This window comes from Panthera uncia (genome assembly GCF_023721935.1).
Source record: "Panthera uncia isolate 11264 chromosome B2 unlocalized genomic scaffold, Puncia_PCG_1.0 HiC_scaffold_24, whole genome shotgun sequence".
Taxonomy (NCBI): Eukaryota; Metazoa; Chordata; class Mammalia; order Carnivora; family Felidae; genus Panthera; species Panthera uncia.
In genome coordinates, this window is record NW_026057580.1 from 85,156,100 (window position 1) to 85,176,182 (window position 20,083).

Consider the following 20,083-nt stretch of genomic DNA (forward strand, 5'->3'; position numbering starts at 1 on the left):
TTCTTTCTTTTTTTTAGAGAAACATATTCCAAAGAAAGTAAAAACACATAGTCCAAATTTTACATGATCAAAATATAATTGGAAGCTCAAAAGTTTTGCAACATTATAGATCTATATCCTTGCGTTTTCCCCAAACTCCATCCCTACGTCCTGCTAAATGTTTTTATTAATGTAGAAAATTAGTTCAGTCTTCTTTGAAATATATAAAGCCTTCTTTCCTGCTGCCTTTCTGGACTCTTCTATTGCAAGGTGATATTTTGGATGCTTATCTTAATAGAACCAAAAACCTTTTACATTGATCCACTCTTTGTTACTCACAATGATGCCAAGCGCTATAGTCCAGGCAGATATTTATTATTTTATATATGAGAAGACATTAGAGTAGGTCTATTTCTCAGGGGAACAGGGGAATAAAAGTTTTCTGAATTCTAGTTCCTTGTAGAGCTCCATGTAATGAGCTCGTAGAAGACATTGCGGAGCTGCAAGTTGAAAACCCTATTTCATCAGCCATGGAGAGCTATGTGCCATTCCCCATGGAACGACTCTGCAAGGAATCCGGGCTCCTCCTCCTCCATCCGGTGCATCGCCCAGAATTGCTTTGTGGTCAGGGTCTGCAGTAAGAGGCCACGGAGAGCTGATGGCTGTGAAGCTGGGTCTCTGTTTGTCAGTACGGAGGAAACAGCAGAATACAAATCATCAGCTTTGTTTTATGAATGTCTTTATTTACAATGCCGGAGTGGAATTTTTAAAAATGGACTGCCGTATTTGCATTGAATCTGTCACTCAAGCCCCAATGTTGATTCCTGTCCTATAAATGATCTTGCTTTCCTATTTTTTTTTTCCTTTCTACAAGGTTACTGTCAATGTCAGAAGATGTAAACCTCAAACATCCATTAACACAGGGCTTGACGTGCATATTGGAAGGAAGGAGGTTTATTTAATGAAAAGGAATAATAGCATTCATTCCAACTAAGCATATTTGATTGCACGGGGAAAAGTGTATCTTCTTTGGGAGTTTTGGTTGAATTGTATCATAATATAAAATTTGCCGCTATTCCTTTATTTTTCTTTGACCGACATTTCCCAGCTTAGCTTATAGTTTATGTAACGTCGCTGTCAAATGGAGTGATGTCTTTGTTCAAAGCGTTCAGACCAACAGAAAGTGAGTGACCCTCGGGGATGGGCAGAAATCTCCCAATTTTGACAAAGATCCTTTTCTGCTTGGGAATTGTAAAGCTCAAGCTATAGACGAGGAAAATGACAGGAGGGGCTGTGTTTGGTTTCACAGAACTTAACCTATTTCAGCAAGCCTGCAATCCTGGGGAAAATAATACATGAATTTATATTTATGTCAGGCTTGCTGTTGATGGGTAAGGTTCGTATAAAGGTTACTGCTAAAGAAATGTCTATCATTCTCACTCTGCACTCTTGTGATTTCTGTTTCTTCCAAATCCTACCCTCTAGAACAATAAAATGATTTTAAAATAATAAGTAAAATATGATTTAACAGCCCATCTCCTGTCTTGTAATGATTATGCATCTCTTCTCTTGTAGCTTACAGCAGCTGGAGGACAGTTGACATTTACCATCTCATATGACTTTGAAGAAGAGGAAGAAGATACAGAACACGTTCTCCAGATTATGGTTATCTTAGAGGTAAAGTACGGAGTGGATCACTTATGTTCAACTGTTTTACATTCTTAGATTATTCCTTACCTGATTGGCTTGAGATTAATTTAATATAAAACTATAGAAAATACCGTATCCTGGGAAACGTTCTTATGCCAGCCTTATGTTTCACACTAAGATATATCTAAAAGACTGAACATATTCGTTAGGTTGCAATGATAAAGAAGACCTTTAGACCAGACCTGGAATTTAAATTAAAAGTATAACGACCATGTACCCAAGAATATAAGAATGATCAAGTGTTTATGCAAATGATGATTTACATTGTTTAATTTTTTCCATCTCCCCTTTCTTCCAAGTAGATTTTATTGTCTACTTCTTTGTTGATATTAGGCCGACACAAATGAAAAAGGAAGCTTGTTTATTTAGGTGTAGTTAAATCTTGACTTCCAAACTCCTAGTATAAGTAGGAAAGATATAGGAGAAATTACTTTCAGGATTTGGAGGGCCATAGGCAATTCTACAATGTGGGAAGCCTAAAGATATCTTAGAGGCCCTCCCCCACCCTTTCTCATACTGTTCCTTTCACATAATGCACACCCTTCCTCCAACTCTCATATAGCCTCAGAGCACACACTTGCATGTACATTTGTGGTTCTAGTGGGTTGATGTTGATTTAGCACCAGGCTTTGTTCTTCTTCTTGAACCTTTCATGCATCTGAATCAATGACAAAATTCTTCCCCTAAAATAAATATTTCCAGTATTAGAGGAAGTGATCTGGATGATATATATTATTAAATATATATGCATGTGTGTGTATCTATAAAACTAGAAGTATGTCTTGGAATTCCTTTGAGATAAAAGGGATCTTTAAATGTAAAATGTGAAGTTCTGTATTATTAATATAAATGAACTCAGTTAAGAAGGATAACCTTAAGGTCAGTCAATACATTCCCTATTATGATGCCATTATCTTACTGTGAATGCTAGACTGCAGGACTTTTCTTGTTTGTTTCTGTTTGTTTTCCCATATAGAAAAGTCCTTTAAAACCATAGCTTAATACAATACACTGTTGTAACTTTTCTTCCCTATTTTTCTATACAACCTACATTCACCATAAACTAATATATTTGAATTATGCCAATTATTATGCACTTGCATTAAATAGGTATTTGTAATCACATGGCATGCATGAGTTGCCAAGTATCTATTATTTAGTTAACGGTGGAAACAAGGTTATGTATAACAAAGCTTATGCTTAGCAATGCATCTGGTTAAGACTAATATTTAAATTGCCTTCTCTTCCTCTCGTATATACCAGAAATATACTAAACGGCAAGGAAAGCCAACCTGGAATTAAAAATCTGAGGATAATTCACAAAGTGGCAAATCCAAATATGGATACTTTTTACCCTTTTATACCTTGTTTTCACACTTTTATCCTTTTTTCTCCCCCTTTAGGGAAGTGACTTGAGGATCAGCACAGTCCAAGATGAGGTGTATCTGCAACCATATGAAGAACACATCCATTCATTGTCACTTAAAGAAGAATTGTTTACCATACATGGCACAAATTCCCCTGTCAGTAGAAGAGAGTTTATGACAGTGCTCGCGAATGTAAAGAGAGTCCTCATACAAATCACCTACAGCCTTGGGATGGATGCCACCTTCAGGTAAACTCAAGAACTGCATCTCCCAGTGTTCACACACTTCTTTGGAGCAAGCACGCGTTAGGTAGAACAGTGACTTTAAAGATATGCAGGTTTTCTGCAAATAGTAGTTAAGAATCAAGCGCTAGTTTTCTGAAAAGCGTTTCTATTAAAACTTTAAAATTTAAACACCCAAAAGAAATTTGTCTTAGCCCTTTTCTAGTATCGATGATTCCTTCACAATTCAGCTAGAACATGTGATAAAAAAGGATCGATATTCTGAAAAACTCTATACTGGAGAATAAAGTCTCATTTATGACGACTCAGACACTGGGAAACTAAAGAGGTATAATTCCAGGGTATCCATATTCGGAAAGTGGTTTGTAAACTGTTTTCTTCCATTAATTAATTAACCAGTTTCTAACTTAATAGCATGTGGTTTGTAATAAGAAACCTAAGCACCTTCATTGAAATAATCACAAGTCTCTTCATAGAAGACTATAAGGCTGTGTGTTGTAGAGGAAAGAGCATAAGCTTGGAGCCAAACTAACTAGGAATTCAGTGAGTTCAACTGCTTATTTTATGTGTGACTTTGGCAAGTGATTGGTCCTTGTGGAAACTTGCTTTCTTCAAGTATAAAGTGGAGATTATAGTGTCTACCTTTCAGGGGTCATTGTGAAAATTATATGTGGCAATTATGCAAAGCGCCTGTTACATAGAATTAGTTGTTTTCCTTTCTTTTTCTTTAAAGAGGGAATTTTTCTTTTTAGTGTTTTATTTATTTTTGAGAGGGAGGAGGGGAAGAGAGAGAGGGAAACACAGAAACCGAAGTAGGCTCCATGCTCTGAGCTGTCAGCACAGAGCCTGACAAGGGGCTAGAACTCACGAGCCATGAGATCATGACCTGAGCTGAAGTTGGACGCTTAACTGACTGAGCCACCCAGGTACCCCTAAAGACAGAACTTTTGACTGGAATCAAACCTGCTCATATCTGACTGATCATAAGCTTTCCATTTTAAAAACAGTGATATGTTTGTCCAAGAAAATTCAAACTTTAGCTGTGTCTGAATGTGCTTTCTCTCCCCCCCCCCACTTTCCCTTTTATGCCCTAATAATAAGCACAAGGCAGCATGGTAACTTTCCCCTAATTGAGATTAAGTTAGATGAAGAAATATGACCCAAAACTTGACTCTGTGACATACTCAGTATCAAAGCATTGTCTCCAGTACTGGTTTATCTACAAGAGGTGGGGTTTTTTTTTTGTTTGTTTGTTGTTGTTGTTGTTGCTGTTTTGTTTTTAATGCTGATGCTCCTCCACCCCCATCATTTGCTTGTGCAGCCTAGTTTGTCTTTCACTTGTACCATTTCAACTAAGTGTAATCATCATTACCATCTCCCAAAGGGGGACGCTACAGATTCATAAACAGAACCATTGTCAAACAGCGTACCTCTTTTGCATAGGCAATTCTGTTAGGAGCTGGGTTAAAATGCCATGAAGATGTGAAGCAGCACTTAGGAATTAATTATCTTTTCTCCCGTTTAGTAAATAGAGATTGTCATGATGTTTAAACAGTACAGAGAGATGAGTCCTCTGGCTTTTGATATGAATGACAACCAAATTGACAAAAAGTGGCTAGGGGGTTTATTTATTTTTGTCAGCATTGCTTCTCAGACTAGTTAATCCAAAGGCATTTCCCCCTGATTTATGTCAGATAAGTTCAGTGTCTACCCGTCAAAATCATCAGTTTCTTTTGAAGCCTTCTGAACTTTTCCCGTGTACGAGTGACGTGTTCACAGAGCAAGGTTATGTGAACCGACACGGGAGCTAATCCAAGTAGGTGGCTGCCTTCTGCAGCCTACATTCCCTAAAGCACAATGGTTCAAGAAGGAAAAGGCAATGGCAGATCTGAAACACCTACCCCCTTCAGGTAAGCAGAAAGTCAGCCTAAATCCTGACTCACTGAACTTGTTTTATCGTATTTATTTCTGATCTACCAGTGGATTGAGTCATATTTGCAATCGATTTCAGCTTGTCTTACACAGTACGCTTCTGACTTGGTATCCGGTTTGTGTGTAAGCACAAGTAAATGGAGGCTGTCTCAACAAAAATTCGTGTTTAGGTGTATTTAAGGAAGATTTACTTACGTGGTGGTTCTCAGCATGTGCACTTCATGGACTTGGCTTCCTCCAGCTCTGTGGTGAGATGGAGAGGAATAGTTGAAGGAGAACTAGCCTGCGGGTCAGGATTTTGACTTCTGTTTTCAATTCAGCTATTTAATAGTTGTAAACATAAGTGTAGCTTTGACCTCTCTGAATTTCAATCACCCTGTCTGTGAAATACAGAGAAGGACAATTGCCTTGCCAGCTTCAAAAGGTCACCGTGAGAATAGAATTAGAGGGCTACAAAAGCATTTTGCTAATGGCAAATAGGCAGAGAAATCGGAAGCATTTCTATCCAACCTCGGTCACTGCAAGCAATAACATTTTCTACCAAGTACTATTAAGACTTTGGAGACCATCTAGGATAAAGCACATAGTGATAATTCCAAAATTGTGACAGTGTTTGCTGTCATTCTTTTCCAGAATGATGAGATGTTAATGCAATAAAATTAATTGATTTCTTTCTCATTTGCCCACATTGGTAAGATGAATATAAAAATAGAAAAATTTCAGCCTTCTTTTAGAAATGTAAGAGGAAATCAACTTAACCAAATCATACATCTTTCTCCTTTAAATTCCCCAAACCCTAGTTTTAGTAGCACTCTTGATATTTAATTCAAGCAAGGAGTCTATTCAGCTTTTCTTAAACGTTTATTCAGCATAAAACTCTGCAAAAAATTGTTTTCTTTTACCTTGTAGCAGACGTTAGTATCTTTCATCAATCTCTGATCTCATCCTTTTTATTTTATTTTATTTTATTTTATTTTATTTATTTTATTTTTAATTATTTTTAAAATCCTTATTGAAGTTAGTTGACATATATTATTATTAGTTTCACTGTAAAACATAGTAATTTGACAATTATATACATTACAAAATGCTGACCTCAATATGTGTATCATCTCTCATCATACAGCTGTCACAATATTAATGAGCATATTTCTGATGCTGTACTTTCATCCCCATGACTAATTTATTTTGTAACTGGAAGTTTGTACCTCTTAATTCCCTTCACTTGTTTTGCCTATCCCCTGGTCACCTCCACTCTGGGAATCACCTATTTGTCCTCTATATTTATGAGCCAGTTTCTGTCTTTGCTGTTGTTTATTTGTTTGTCCATTTGCTTTATGTTACAGATTCCACGTATAAGTGAAGTTATTTGGTATTTATCATTCTCTGTCTGACTTATTTCACTTAGCATAATACCCTCTAGGTTCTTCCATGTTATCACAAATGGCAAGATCTCATTCTTTTTTATGGCTGAGTAGTATTCCATTGTCTATATATACCATATCTTGTTTATTCATTCATCTATTGTTAGACACTAGGCTGTTTGCCTGTGTTGGCTGTTGTAAATAATGCTGTAATGAACATAGGGGTGCATATATCTTTTTGAATTAGTGTTTTTATTTTCTTTGGGGAAATACCCAGATCCAAACTTCCCCTTTTGTGATATTACATTTCCCTAACCTTTGACGATAGATGTGGTCATATGACTTGGTTTAGCCAGTAAAATGTGAATAGAAGTGATTATAATTCCCCTACATGCATGCACATGCTCTCTCACACACACACACGCACGCACACACACACACACACACACGCACGCACACACACAAGAAGCACCGAAATGCCAGCATGAGACTTTCTGGAGCTTATCCACCTACAAGAAGATACAAATAGCCTGAAACATTGCTCTCAACAGTCACCCAGACCTGTGAAGGATTTTTACATGAGTAAACACTTTGTTTTCTGTTAAGCCACTAAGAATTTGGAGTTGTTTGTTAACACAAACAACTCAGTGTAACTGAGCCCTCATCATGACTTTATCCTGATACACCCCATGTGTCTTTATTGCTTAAAAAGGAACACAGAATCATTTCAAGGCAAGACATGTTCATATGACTTTTTCAAGTAAATGTGTGTTGGGGGGATGTATCAAAAATATTACATAGAATTTATGTAATAATCTAGAAAAACCCTTATAAATAAAGGAGTATCTTGATGATTATAGTAACATTGTTGATAGATGCATACCATGCATCTATCTTTGGAAATTAATGGTACAGATAACCATGTTTTGAAGAAATTATACTGAAAAGGCCTGTAAAACTTAAAAGACTTATGCAACTCACTAAGCATTGGGCTCTTCATAAGAGGTTTAAACCCACATATGTTTCCTCCACATTATCTTTGACTACCTGCCAAATAAATTCTGTAAATATTGGATTCATTCAGTCTGCCAGCATTTATTGCCTTTCGTGTATACCTAAGTCTCAGTTTCCTCTTCTGTGAAATGGCAGAAACACTATCTAAATTTTAAGATCAAATGCTATGTGAGAAAATGATGTACCAAAAACATTAGCCATGCTATCTAGCAATATGTTGGGAGGCAGTGTAGGGTAACAAGATAATCGTTGATTTTGGAGTCATGCTTGGGTTTGAATCTGTGCTGCACTGTTTGCGAACTGTATTATATTGGACACAGCACTTCTCTGAGTCATAGGTTCTTCATTTGTAAATGTAGACAATAACATGATTACCCATTGTGTTCACTCAGAGTTAAATGAGATGTCTGTCAAGCCCCCATTACAGTACACAGAAGATAGCAGACACTTAGTAAGTAGTAATTATTATGATGTGGTAGTTCTAGGCTAAGCAAAAAGAATGCGATAATGGATAAATGATCATTGAATTAAAAAAAGGCATAGTCGAGGATGGAAGGCAGACACATACATTTACGGTAGTGTAATAAATAATGCATTAGAAATGTGCACAGTACATACTGGTAGGTCTAAGAAGGAAGAGATAAATGATCCTATTAGCATTTAATATAATGTTTATGAATGTCTGAAATAGTATCCAATTCTCTCAGTTATTTCCCTTACTTGATGGGGGATTAAAAACGATTGATGAAAACATCTAGTTCTTTTTCAGATGAACCACTCAGACATTGCCTGGGCCACTAAATGATTCTTTGCCTTTTTAGGAGTGGAATAAAAGGTATCAGTCCCCCCTAACATGGTGGGACTTCCACAAGGTAGAGACTGCAGGAAGTTCTGAGTTTTGACAGAACAAAATAGAACAAAGCAATTGAATAGCAATAAACTCTTCATCTATGGTGGCTAATCCAAAGTAACATTGGTTTAAGTAGAATTAAATGGATGCTTTCAATAGAAAAAAAAAGATGGATAGAAAAAAATAATTATATAAAGTTTTATGATCAAAGTTCTTATTGTTTCTAAGGATAATTTATGTGTTATTGTTATTATTATTTTAGTAAAGCTTAACCTATCTAACTCTGGTAGAAATATAATGAAACAAAAGTATTGAGGACAATCTTTAAGTCTGTACCAGGATAATGTTTCTCATATGATTCTAATATTTTCAATACTAGCTTACACAATTATGTCTTTTCTCTTCATCATCTTATCTGTATTTCCAAGTGATAAAAATAAGAGGAAATAGCCAGCTAAAACATGTGATTTAGTTGACGAATCTTTGATAGTTCGTGCACTTCTAAAATTTAGTACTTTATTACCACTACCTTTATATATTTAAAAGAATGCAGCCTCGTATCAAGAAAAGAAAATGTCCATATTGAAGGGAAAAAAAAAATGCAGCCTTCTTTATGAGTAATACTTAAAACCGTTAAACACATTAAAATCCCATTTACCAACAGCAGAACCTGATGAACATTGGGTCTGCTCAGTGAATGCTAATGTGGAATATTGCTGGGAAAGATTTTTGAATGTTGAAATTTCTTACAGCTCAAAATGGTTACACAGATTAAGGAAAGGAACATCTGTTGTTGTAAAGACAAATGAAATTTGGCAATTCATAGAAAATATTTTTGTTTTTGTTTTGTTATATTTTAAATTGTTCCTTAAAGTAGTCAATTACTCATTTTTCTATTTTGAAACATTCCAATACTCAATTTTATATTAAAAATCCGGGGACTGTCTACACAATTGACCAGTCTACTGTTTAGTAAATTGTGACAGTCTTTTATAGGATAACCAACTAGTATAGCAATCATGAAATCATCTAATTCTGAAAGCAAAGTGATCAGAAAGATAAGTTAATCTTGGGACAGTTCATTAAGTGCAGACAGTAAGATGTCACAATTAATTCAGATGAGTTCTGACCTCAAGTTCTAACTCTAATAGCTTTCTATTTATTTATTTATTTATTTATTTATTTATTTATTTATCTATCTGATCAAACAAGTAATTTGTCTCCTGCTTATCTGACTTTATTCATCTGAATGTGGATACTAGGCTTTATTTTAGCATTTATCTGGGAGTATGTTAGTCATTGTAACTAACATATATAACTAACATATAACTAACATTGTAACTAACATAAAATATAACTATGTTCCATTCACCTGTTCATTTACCTATCCACTCATCTATTAATACATGTATGTTTGTTTATATGTAGTTTTGTATCCATTCATTCATCTATCCATCTATCCATATACCTACTATCCATCTATCCATCCATTCATCCATCCAACGAAAGTGTATTGAGCTTGTATTGAGATGATCTGGCTAGGTATATAGATGACACAATAAAGTCTTTGTTTGTGAGAAGTTGCTCATAAGCTCATGTTGACACAAGCAAGTACTGTCTTTCAAACTCTACGTTGTGATATATTCATACAATAGAATATTACTCAGTCATAACAAGGAATGATATACTGATACATGCTACAACATGGATGAACTTTGAAAACTTTAAACTAACAGAAGCCAGACACAAAAGGTCTGATTATATGATTTCATTTATGTGAAGTATCCAGAATTATCCATGATAAATCCATAGAGACAGAAAGCAGATTCATGGTTTACCAGGGGCTAAGAGAAAGGCCAGAATAGGCAGTGACTGCTTAATGGGTACAGGGTTTTCACATGGGCTGACGATAATGCTTGGAACCAAATAAAGGTTGTAGTTGCACAACCTTGTGAATGTACTAAATGAACACGTTAAAATGGTTACTTTTATGTTATGTAAATTTCACCCCAATTTAAAAAATGAAAAAATCTCCACTTATACATCTTATACACGTTGATTTGGTGGGGGAAAAAATGACAACTTAGAGATTTCTCTGAAAACCTCTATGTAACCTAAACACTATGAAAGAGTGATTTTTAACACTTACCAATTTAGGACCTTTTACTAGGTTGTCCAGACTGTTCTCCCAGAGAAGAAATCATTCAAGAAATGGTTGTGGATGAACTACTCTGTAGCTAAAGATAAATGGCTTGTCTTTAGAAGATGCCGGTTAGCACACAGCCTCTAAGATGATCCCACCCAATTGCTTCGGTTTTTCTTTTCAACTTTTTGGTTACGTATGAGGTCCTACACATGCAAGGTACTATCAAGTGTCTAGGATTAGTAAAATGGGAGTGAAAAAGGTTTTAATGTTGTTGTTGTTGTTGTTGTTTTAATTTTAAGCAGGCTCCATGCCCATTGTGGGACTTGAACTCAAAACTCTGAGATTAAGACCCATATGTTCTACTAACTGAGCCAGCCAGACACCCCAAAACAATAAAGATTTTAGAAATTTGTTAACTCAAAAGCTTACAATTTGCTTAAAGGGTTTACTTTTGAAGATACATTTAATGAGCCTGTTAGCTTTGTTCTTTGGATTGATTATAGCATAGATTCCCAAATCTCAGAAGCTCCTTCATGATTGTGAGTCACCAATTAAAAACCTAACACCACTCTTGTGTAAAGCAACTGGAAATGCAAGAGTTGGTTGTATCTTTATCATGGTTAAAGAATGGCATATAAGATTGTATTATAGGGCTTATCAATCATTTTAAGAAACAGTACTTACCATAAATCAGTAGCAATCAATTAATTTTGTGCCCTGAGGATTTATTTCAAATTTGTTTTAATGTATTAAAATGGTAAACAGCTAGAATTGGAGATACCAATAGTGTTTCGTATAGTCTTTTGTGGCCATTTTCTATCCTGTTTCAACAGTCAATGAGAATATGTTAATAAAATGTTTAGTATTTAATAATCAGTATGTGTTATATCAGGAACTTATATTCATTATTTCATATAATTATTTTATCAAGCTTATGATGTATGGACTCTTATGTTATCTCCATTACATAGATGACAATACTGAGGCCTAGAGAAATTAGGTAATTTTTCCTAGGATACAACACTGCTGAATGTCAGAGACAGGATATGAATCCTAGTCTGTCTGAAACTTGAGTCCATGTTCTTAACAATAAAGCTTTTAAAATTTCCTTTTTTAAAAAAAAAATTGAAAAATCCAATAAGACACCAATGTTTATTTAAATTGTTAATTCATATTAAGTTTGCATATTTTTGGAAGGAAATATATATATAGGAAATACGGAAATATATAGGAAATACACACACGCACACACATAATATACACATATACCACTTATATTAACAGTGTTTTCAGTTTAGACAAACCAGCTTTTCCCCAAAATAATGAGTGACACCGAATCACTCTGCTAAAACCACCAGATTGTACAGAAGTACTAATAAAATGAAACCCATGGATACATAGAACAATGCATTTAATTCAGGTCAAAACAAATTAAGAAAATAGTTCTAATTCAACTGAGTATTTGAAAAAGTCTCATTTTTACCTCCCAACGTGCAGATTTGTTTCTGATGAAAAGAAATGAAAATCACTTTTTTCTTTCTTTCTCTTTCTCTCTTTTTCTGTTTCTCTCTTTCCTTCCTTCTTTGCTTCCTTCCTTCCTTCCTTCCTTCCTTCCTTCCTTCCCTCCTTCCCTCTTCTCTCTTTCTTTTTCCTTTCATCTTTCCTTTCAATTTAAAAGCTTGAGCTGGATATTAATATTGTCTTCTTTGATTTTCTAGTTTCACGTTAAAATGAGTCAGTCATGTGATGTTTTCTGTTTTAAAAATACCTTCAACTACATTATTTTAAACTATCTCCAAAAAATTAATAATAATAATAATAATAATGAAATCGAAACAAATAGCCAAAACCCAAGAACTGGGCAAGAATGTTCTCATATCTTCTCAGCATTTGATGTGGTCATGGTTGTGAGCACCTGGGCATATTTTACCGAATAGAAGGAATGAGCAGGGCTTCAAGTTGTAGATATTCGTTGGCCTTCCCTCTCACCACAAAGAGTTTACCTATATTACCAACCTGATTACTATACTATTCCTCAAACTCTATAGTACCTAAGAGTTGGTTTACCTAGTCACCATCTCTTTTTCTTTCCACTGCAGGCTGGGCTCTGTTGGCCTTGAATCCGCAGTCCCCTATCCTACTGATGGAACCATTGCAACCGCCGTGGAGATTTGCCAGTGTCCACCTGGGTATTCTGGCTCCTCTTGTGAGGCAAGTTTGCAAGAATAAATCCTTGGCGCCTCCCAAGTTCCTTCAACATTGCTTTCAGTAAACCGTCCTCCATCAATGATGGCACAAATAAATGATAGTGTTTTACTTAAAGAAGACGCTTGAGTGCCCAAAATCATGGCTTTCTAATAGAGCACCGCTCATATTACGTCATCTTGAAGTTATGTTTCTCTTTTGGATATTTTACCTTGCTACAGATGAAAATCTGAGGTTTCCCTAAGTGTTTATTTCCTATTTCATTGGCTGATAAAATAAGATGAATGATAGCAGAGTAATATTTAATATTTCAAAATAATTTCCCTTCACTTCTACCTCAGCGCTTACCAGGAATTAGCACTGTTTTCCCCTTTCCCTGTAGTTTCTAATCTTATGTACCATACTCTTGCTCTGCTTTATTCCTAAGAATGCCAAACCGCAAGCTTCTGAAGGATAGAATCTTTAAAACATCAAGATATAATACATGGAAGAAATACCGTGATCTGGAAAATTCCCTACATGCCTTTGATTCATTTATTTGAGATATTCCTTGTTACCCCAGTATTCTAGATTTCTAATAAGATTAACATTTCTTACTTAATATCACAGTGTGTCGTTTTAAGGTAATAACTTTTATTTACTTCTACGTACTTTTTCTTAGGTGGTTTGAAATTGGTTTCACTTGAAACCCAGTCATATAATGTAAACACAATTTTCCTGATAGAGGACATGGCTTGCAGATAAATAGGAGCTTAAATTCTTTAAAAATGGTGCCTTTAAGGAATCGTTTGAGTGTACCAAGATGTTCTACTTCAGCACACTATCCCATTATGCCATTTATAGAAATACTCTGGGCATTGCTTCGTCAGCTCTGTTGTACTCTGAAATAATGCATGCTTTTAGAAGATACATAGGATTCAGAGTCATCTTCATGACAAATGTGTTTTCTTTAGCCAGGCTCAGATTCACCTATCTAGAAATAAAATGAAATGAAATTCGTTGATGTCCTTGCTTTTCCAAAATTCATCTCAAGAAGAGAAAAATAATTGTGGCAATAAATTAGCTCTGTCAACATTAATTTGATTTTTACATATAAAATATGTGCTGTATTTGATGAACCACATACTTTATGAAGAGCCTAGCAGTTTTTATTTCAAACCAGAAAGCTGTCTTTGAACCTTTAAGTTCCTATTTCAATTGGAAGAATGAACACCTTGATTCTATGCTTGTTTTACCACTTACCCCACATTTGTTTTCCCTAGTACTCTTCATCGTCTTTATGGAAGTTCCAAATACCTGTCGATACAAAATTAAATATCAGAATTGCTCAGTTGGCTAGGTTTTTTGTTTCTTCTTTCCTTTCTTCAAAAATATTTATTGTGAATCTTTGGTAAATTCTGCACTAGGTGCTGAAGGGATTATCAAGAAGATTACATCAAAATCCCCATCCTTAAAGAGCTAACAATCTGTTTAGGGAGACAGAACAAATACCTATGAAAAATTGGATCACAGCACTATATAATTAAGGGACGGGTGAGTGGTACAGAACATAAGTGCAATAATCGTTCAAAGAGGTGAGCAGAGACAGGTGTCACTGAAAGTATCCTGCAGTGGAAAAACCTCAAATTGGAGGCTAAATAATGGTAACAATTAGGTGGGAAGAGAGAAGCACACGAGTATGAAAGAATCCAAACAAAACATCAGATGTTTAGACTTGCTCGCATTCATTCCTGTCCTTTCCTGATTTCATCTGCTTTTTACTGAGTTCATAAGGCCAGTCACATCAGCTTTGCTATCCCTAATATGCACAGACCTCTGCAACGCTGAGTAACCTACAAAGACCAGAATGTCTTCATGCTAGGTTGCCAAAAACCAGGTCAAACCACTCACTATATCATTCTCTTTTACTCTATTTGGGGCCACAGTGTTGATTCAAACCTTTTTTTTTTCTTCATTTCTACCTGACTTCTTATAAATCCCTCTGCAGTTTATCTTTCCAATTTTTCTTACACTCTTAGTACCATCATAATTCATTTCACTTCACAAGTGGGACAGGTGAAGAAGTGTAAGCAACATCTGGTACTGAAAAAATGTGTTTTAATTCAAATCTCAGTTTTTGCTTCTTTCTATATGATCAAAATAAAATTAACCACCTCATAGGAGTGTTCATACTTTTGTTTAGCTAATAGATGTTGATAATCATGCATTTTGACACAATCAAGACCCTTGGCATGGCTGACTAGGTGATCAACAACACAGGTATAGTCCCTACCCTCGAGGACATTACATTTGGTTGTAGGCTAGACAGTATGCCGGAGAACATATTTAAATACGTGTAATAAATGTCATGAAGTAAATGAACAAGGTGTCTCGATACAGCTACTAAGAATGGGCACAGGAAGAATAGATAAGAGGGGCTACTTTATAAAAGGTTTCAGGAAAGGCTGTCTGAAGTGATAGCATCTAAACTGGGTGTTGAAGAGTGAGAAGGGTGAGCTATGCAGAGAAAGCTGGAAGTGGCTTAGGAGGAAGTGGAAAGGAGCTTGGAGTCTGCAAGGACCTGAAAGAGGGCAAGGACGACTAGAACATAGTAAGCAAGGGAGAGAATAGCACGTGATGTGACTGGAGAAGCCAAACCATCCAGAGCTTTGTATGTATTATAATAATTGGGGATTCTATCCTAAGCATAATAGAAAATCATTAGAATACTTTAAGGAGGGTAGTGCCTTGATCTTAGTTTTCTTATTCAAGAAACTCTTTATGGCTACAGAGTGAAGAACATAATATAGGAAGGCAAGAATAAGAGGAAGAGTGGCTCATAGGCTACTGTGGTAGGAGACACTATTATGGTTTATGTTAGGATAATGGCAGGGGATGTAAAAAGATATGGGTTTACTCTATATTTTGATAGTATAACCAATAGGATTTATTGTAGATTACATACCAGAGCAGAGTTTAAAGAAGTAAGGAATTTAAGAATGAGTCATAGAGGTGCCTGGGTGGCTCAGTCAGTTAAGCGTCTGACTCCTGATTTCAGCTCGGGTCATGATCTCATGGTTCGTGGGGTCGACCCCCACATTGGGCACTGCACTGACAGTGCAGAGCCTGCTTGGGATTCTCTCTCTCTCTCTCTCTCTCTCTCTCTCCCTCCCTCCCTCCCTCCCTCCCCTGATCATGCTCACTCTCTCTCTTCTTCTCAAAATAAATAAAACTTAAAAAAAAAGAAAGAAATGAGTCATAGATTACCAGTTGGAGCAATTGTATGCAAAGCCATTTACTAAGCTGAGGAAGACTGGGGAGGATTAGCAGTGGGTAGAAGATGGAATCAACAATCCATTTTAGAAATATTAGGTGTGAAAAGTGGAAACTAGATGTCAACTTTACAGTTGAATATGCAGGTCCTGAACCTGGAATATCCGTCTGGTCAACAGATAAGCATTTGGAAGAGATCATCAACTATGGGGCTGAATAAAATTACCTAGGAGACAGTGTGAAGAGAAGGGGGAAAGCGATCAAGCCCCTAGGAGTTCTTGGCAATGAGAAGTTGGGTCAAAGCAGAGGAGAAAGCAAAAAGCTAATGTGGAAACATGGAGTTGTGATGGCATGGAAATTGAGAGCAGAGGGCATTTGAGGGAGAGAGGAGTCAACTAAGCCACATGTTGATGAGAGGTCAGATAAAATGCAGTCACAGAATGGTCTACCAGCTTTGGCTACCTGGAATGTGGTGGCATAGCCAAGGTCAGTTGTAATTGAGTGGTGATGGCACAAGACAGAGTAGAATGGAATGAAGCATGAGAGGGAAGTGAAGAAGAGAAGACTTTTTAGAGTAGTTTTACTGAGAAAGAAAAACAGGTAGGTAACTGGAAAGCTCTGAGATATTAAGGAAGTAATTTTGTCATATTTGTTAACTTTTAATGGGGATAGCAAATCATATTTTTGAGCTGATAGTAATGATCCAGTGGAAAAGGAAGGTATTACTGGTAGAGCCCAGAGAAAGAGTGTTGGAAAGATAACAGATAATGGAATGCAGATTATGAGTGTAGTGACTTCTCTCAGGAGAGGAAGAATTCTGCATGCCCTGCTCCACTGTTCCAGAAAAGAATATGGCAAATGGAGATATCGCTGATACTTACAGATTTGATGAGGCTGTGGTATGAGTAGGACATTTGCAGGGTATTAAAAGAAAAAAAAGCTCATTAATGACAATTCTATGAATATTTGTCCTGAAAACAGTAAGTCAGTTCTCTCTCTGTTATCAACACCCTTGGTTTCTACCCTCTTCTGGATATATGACTTCACCAGTTTTTAAAAATACGTATTGGAGAAGGAAATCTCTTCTACACTGAATCTAAGGTGGCAAAAAATTTAATGCGGAGAAATTATTAGAAAGGGGCAAAAAAATCAACACCTTTCTTTCTTGTACTGCCCAAATTAAGAGGAAAGTCATTTTTGCTTTCCTTTCAGATGTGAAGTATCAGCAGACCCTTTTTTATGTGTTTGTTATTGATGTTCAAATTTAAGAACCTTCACACCCTGAGGCAGAAGGAACATTTCTAGCAGTACACAACACAATTCTATAAACTTTATTACTTCAGTGGTTTCTCTCTTGTTTCCATTTTCAACTGGAAAAAAGGCCTTTTCATGATATATTACGTTGTAGTAAACCAGCCAGAAATATAATAAATCACCCACAAAATGAAATTAGAACTTGAGAGAGAACACAAGCTTCCAGAGGGCAGCAGTGTTTGCCCTCCCCCCCCCAGTTGTGCATCCCATACAGTTTGTAGTAACCCCCATGGAAGGGAAACTTAATTTAAAGAGTAACAGTGAACCTAGAGCTGATGGTGACATAAAGTTATTCTAAGGCCTGAATGTTTTTAATCAGAATTCCATTTTTGTATAATAAAGGGTTCCACACTTTTAAAAGGAATGATGAATGTAAGTAGACTTCTAGTAGAATAATGCAATAAAAATAAAATATCAAGGGAATATATGGTAAATGAATCATTTGCAAGTTTGAGAAAACGTAATAGGATGAGAATGAAAGATACGGACTCTTTGTGTGTAGACATCAGCTGTGTATGTGGGTCAAATGTAAGAGTGGGACACTACCTTTCTTCCGAATGATTGTAAAGTGACAGAATTAAGGGCAGTTCTGTGTGGGTGAGGGAATGTATTCCAGAAAATCGACATTCCTTTGGATGATATTAGGTACTCTCTTAGGCTAAGGTTCTCTGAAAGTCTTTTTATGTCTGCTGCTTTTTTTTCAATACTTTTCCTTCTATTTTCCTGTCTGTGCTTTTTACTTTGAGACTGTCACATTTCAATTCTTTTTATCTCTTCTTTATTTTACCATTTCAGAAGAGACACCAAGCTAATGCTTCCTCTAATCTCATACCTGCCAATAATGCTAAGGTCAGTACAAAAGTCCCAAATGTCAGGAGGAATAGCTCTGTAGCAATGTTTCAATAGTAGCAACACTTTGATGAGCATGTTTGCTGAATTTGCTACCTAAATATTTCCCTTTAACAAACAAAAAAACAAACAAACAAAACAAAACAAAACAAAAAAAAAACCTTAAGAAAAAAATCCCTGAGACTTGAAACCTTATCTTTCTTTCAGTCTTGTTGGCCTCAGCACAGACGAGTCAATGGCACTATTTTGGGTGGCATCTGTGAACCATGTCAATGCTTTGGCCATGCAGAATCTTGTGATGACATCACTGGAGAATGCCTGGTAAGTGCTTTCTCCTTTGGGGATGCTGATTGACAAGGCTGAAATCAGCTCAATAGGTCTGCAGGTCAATTACTACCTCTGGGACAAACACTTGAGTCAAGACGTGATTTGACAGGGATCTTTATATTGAATGGAGTTGGAAGCTGAGGATGCTCTTTCGTATGTGGTTTTCCTGACTAACAAGTATTAGGAGACGTTTATCCATATTAGTGTAAGACCTCAATTAGAATTAGATACATCATCATAAAATATAACTAATGACTGAGATACATATCTACCCTGAATGTATGTGGTTTCAATCCCTTCCATAAATCTACCAAAAATAGGCTGTATTTCCATAACAGAAAATGGTTTGTATCCCCATGATATGAAAAGTATAAAATATAACTTTTATAATAGACATAATTCAGTTTCTTCCACATTGAAAAAATGAGGGCATACTACACGATTTTTATTTTAAAATTTCAACATTTAAGTAAAAAAAAGCGTCATATGTAGGGATACCTCGGTGGCTCAGTTGGTTAAATGTCCAACTCTGGATTTTGGCTCATGTCGTGATCTCACAGTTTGTGAGTTTGAGCCCCGTATTGGACTCCATGCTGACAGTGTGGAGCCTGCTTGGGATTCTCTCTCTTTCCCTCTTTTTACCCCTCCCCAGCTCTCTCTTTATCCCTTTCAAAGTAAATAAATAAACTTTTTAAAAATAAATGTCGTATGTAGATTAAAAAAATAATAAATATATGCACTACATATTCATCAAAGCTGCTTCTTCCAGCTACAAGGAAAGCCAAACTTTGAAGGAGAAGAAAAGCTCTCTGCAAAGGCCAGCACTTTCTACCTGCTAAGAAGCCTCTAGATTGGAGAATATACACCACATAGACCATCCTGATGAACTCAAGGGCATGTTAGTTTGATATTCTCTGACATGGCATGAAGCTTGAAACAACACTTCTCATTTCATTAGTCCTGCAGAAACACAATTTGAAACAGTGCCAATTTAGGAGGATATCATATTCTCATTTCCCGTAGAATTTAAGGCAGACTCTGCTATCTTTATTTCTTAATGTTCTTTCTTCCTCTTGCTCAATGTTTCCCCCCTTTTCTTCCACTTAAAAGCTTCTGGGACAAACCCAAAATGAAAATTCAGGGCTTTGTCTCAATGTAATTTGGCATTTAGGTTTATTGATGCTCTTTCTGTTTTCTCTGTATAAGATTTGTTTAATTGCATTACAGTATAAAGCACGATAGCCTTAATTTGTGGATCCGTAGATTTTTCCAATGGCATTTTTATGAATAGAAAGACTAAGCGATTTTCATTTTAATTATACCATGAGTCATTTAAAATGTACCTTGGGAAAAATATTGAGTTACCTTTAAACACTTTGCTAACATGCTCTAGGAACTATTCAGTGCAAAGCTGATATGGAGTTGCTTTCTTTAAACCTGAAAAGACAAAATAAATATATCATAATACCAGACTTATAATGTTTCTAATAGTAATATTTCATGTTAAATTCATTATGATTAAATCAGATAAT

At 35.9% G+C, this 20,083-nt stretch overlaps 1 protein-coding gene across 1 annotated transcript in view; it reads left to right on the top strand.

Moving 5' to 3' along the window:
• LAMA2 (laminin subunit alpha 2) overlaps positions 1-20,083 on the top strand; it is a 613,971-nt gene that overhangs the window by 332,364 nt on the left and 261,524 nt on the right. The window contains exons 13-16 of the mRNA XM_049652971.1: positions 1,555-1,656; positions 3,093-3,304; positions 12,704-12,815; positions 18,432-18,545. Coding sequence (XP_049508928.1) covers positions 1,555-1,656; positions 3,093-3,304; positions 12,704-12,815; positions 18,432-18,545 — 540 coding nt within the window. The remainder of the gene's footprint in view (positions 1-1,554; positions 1,657-3,092; positions 3,305-12,703; positions 12,816-18,431; positions 18,546-20,083) is intronic.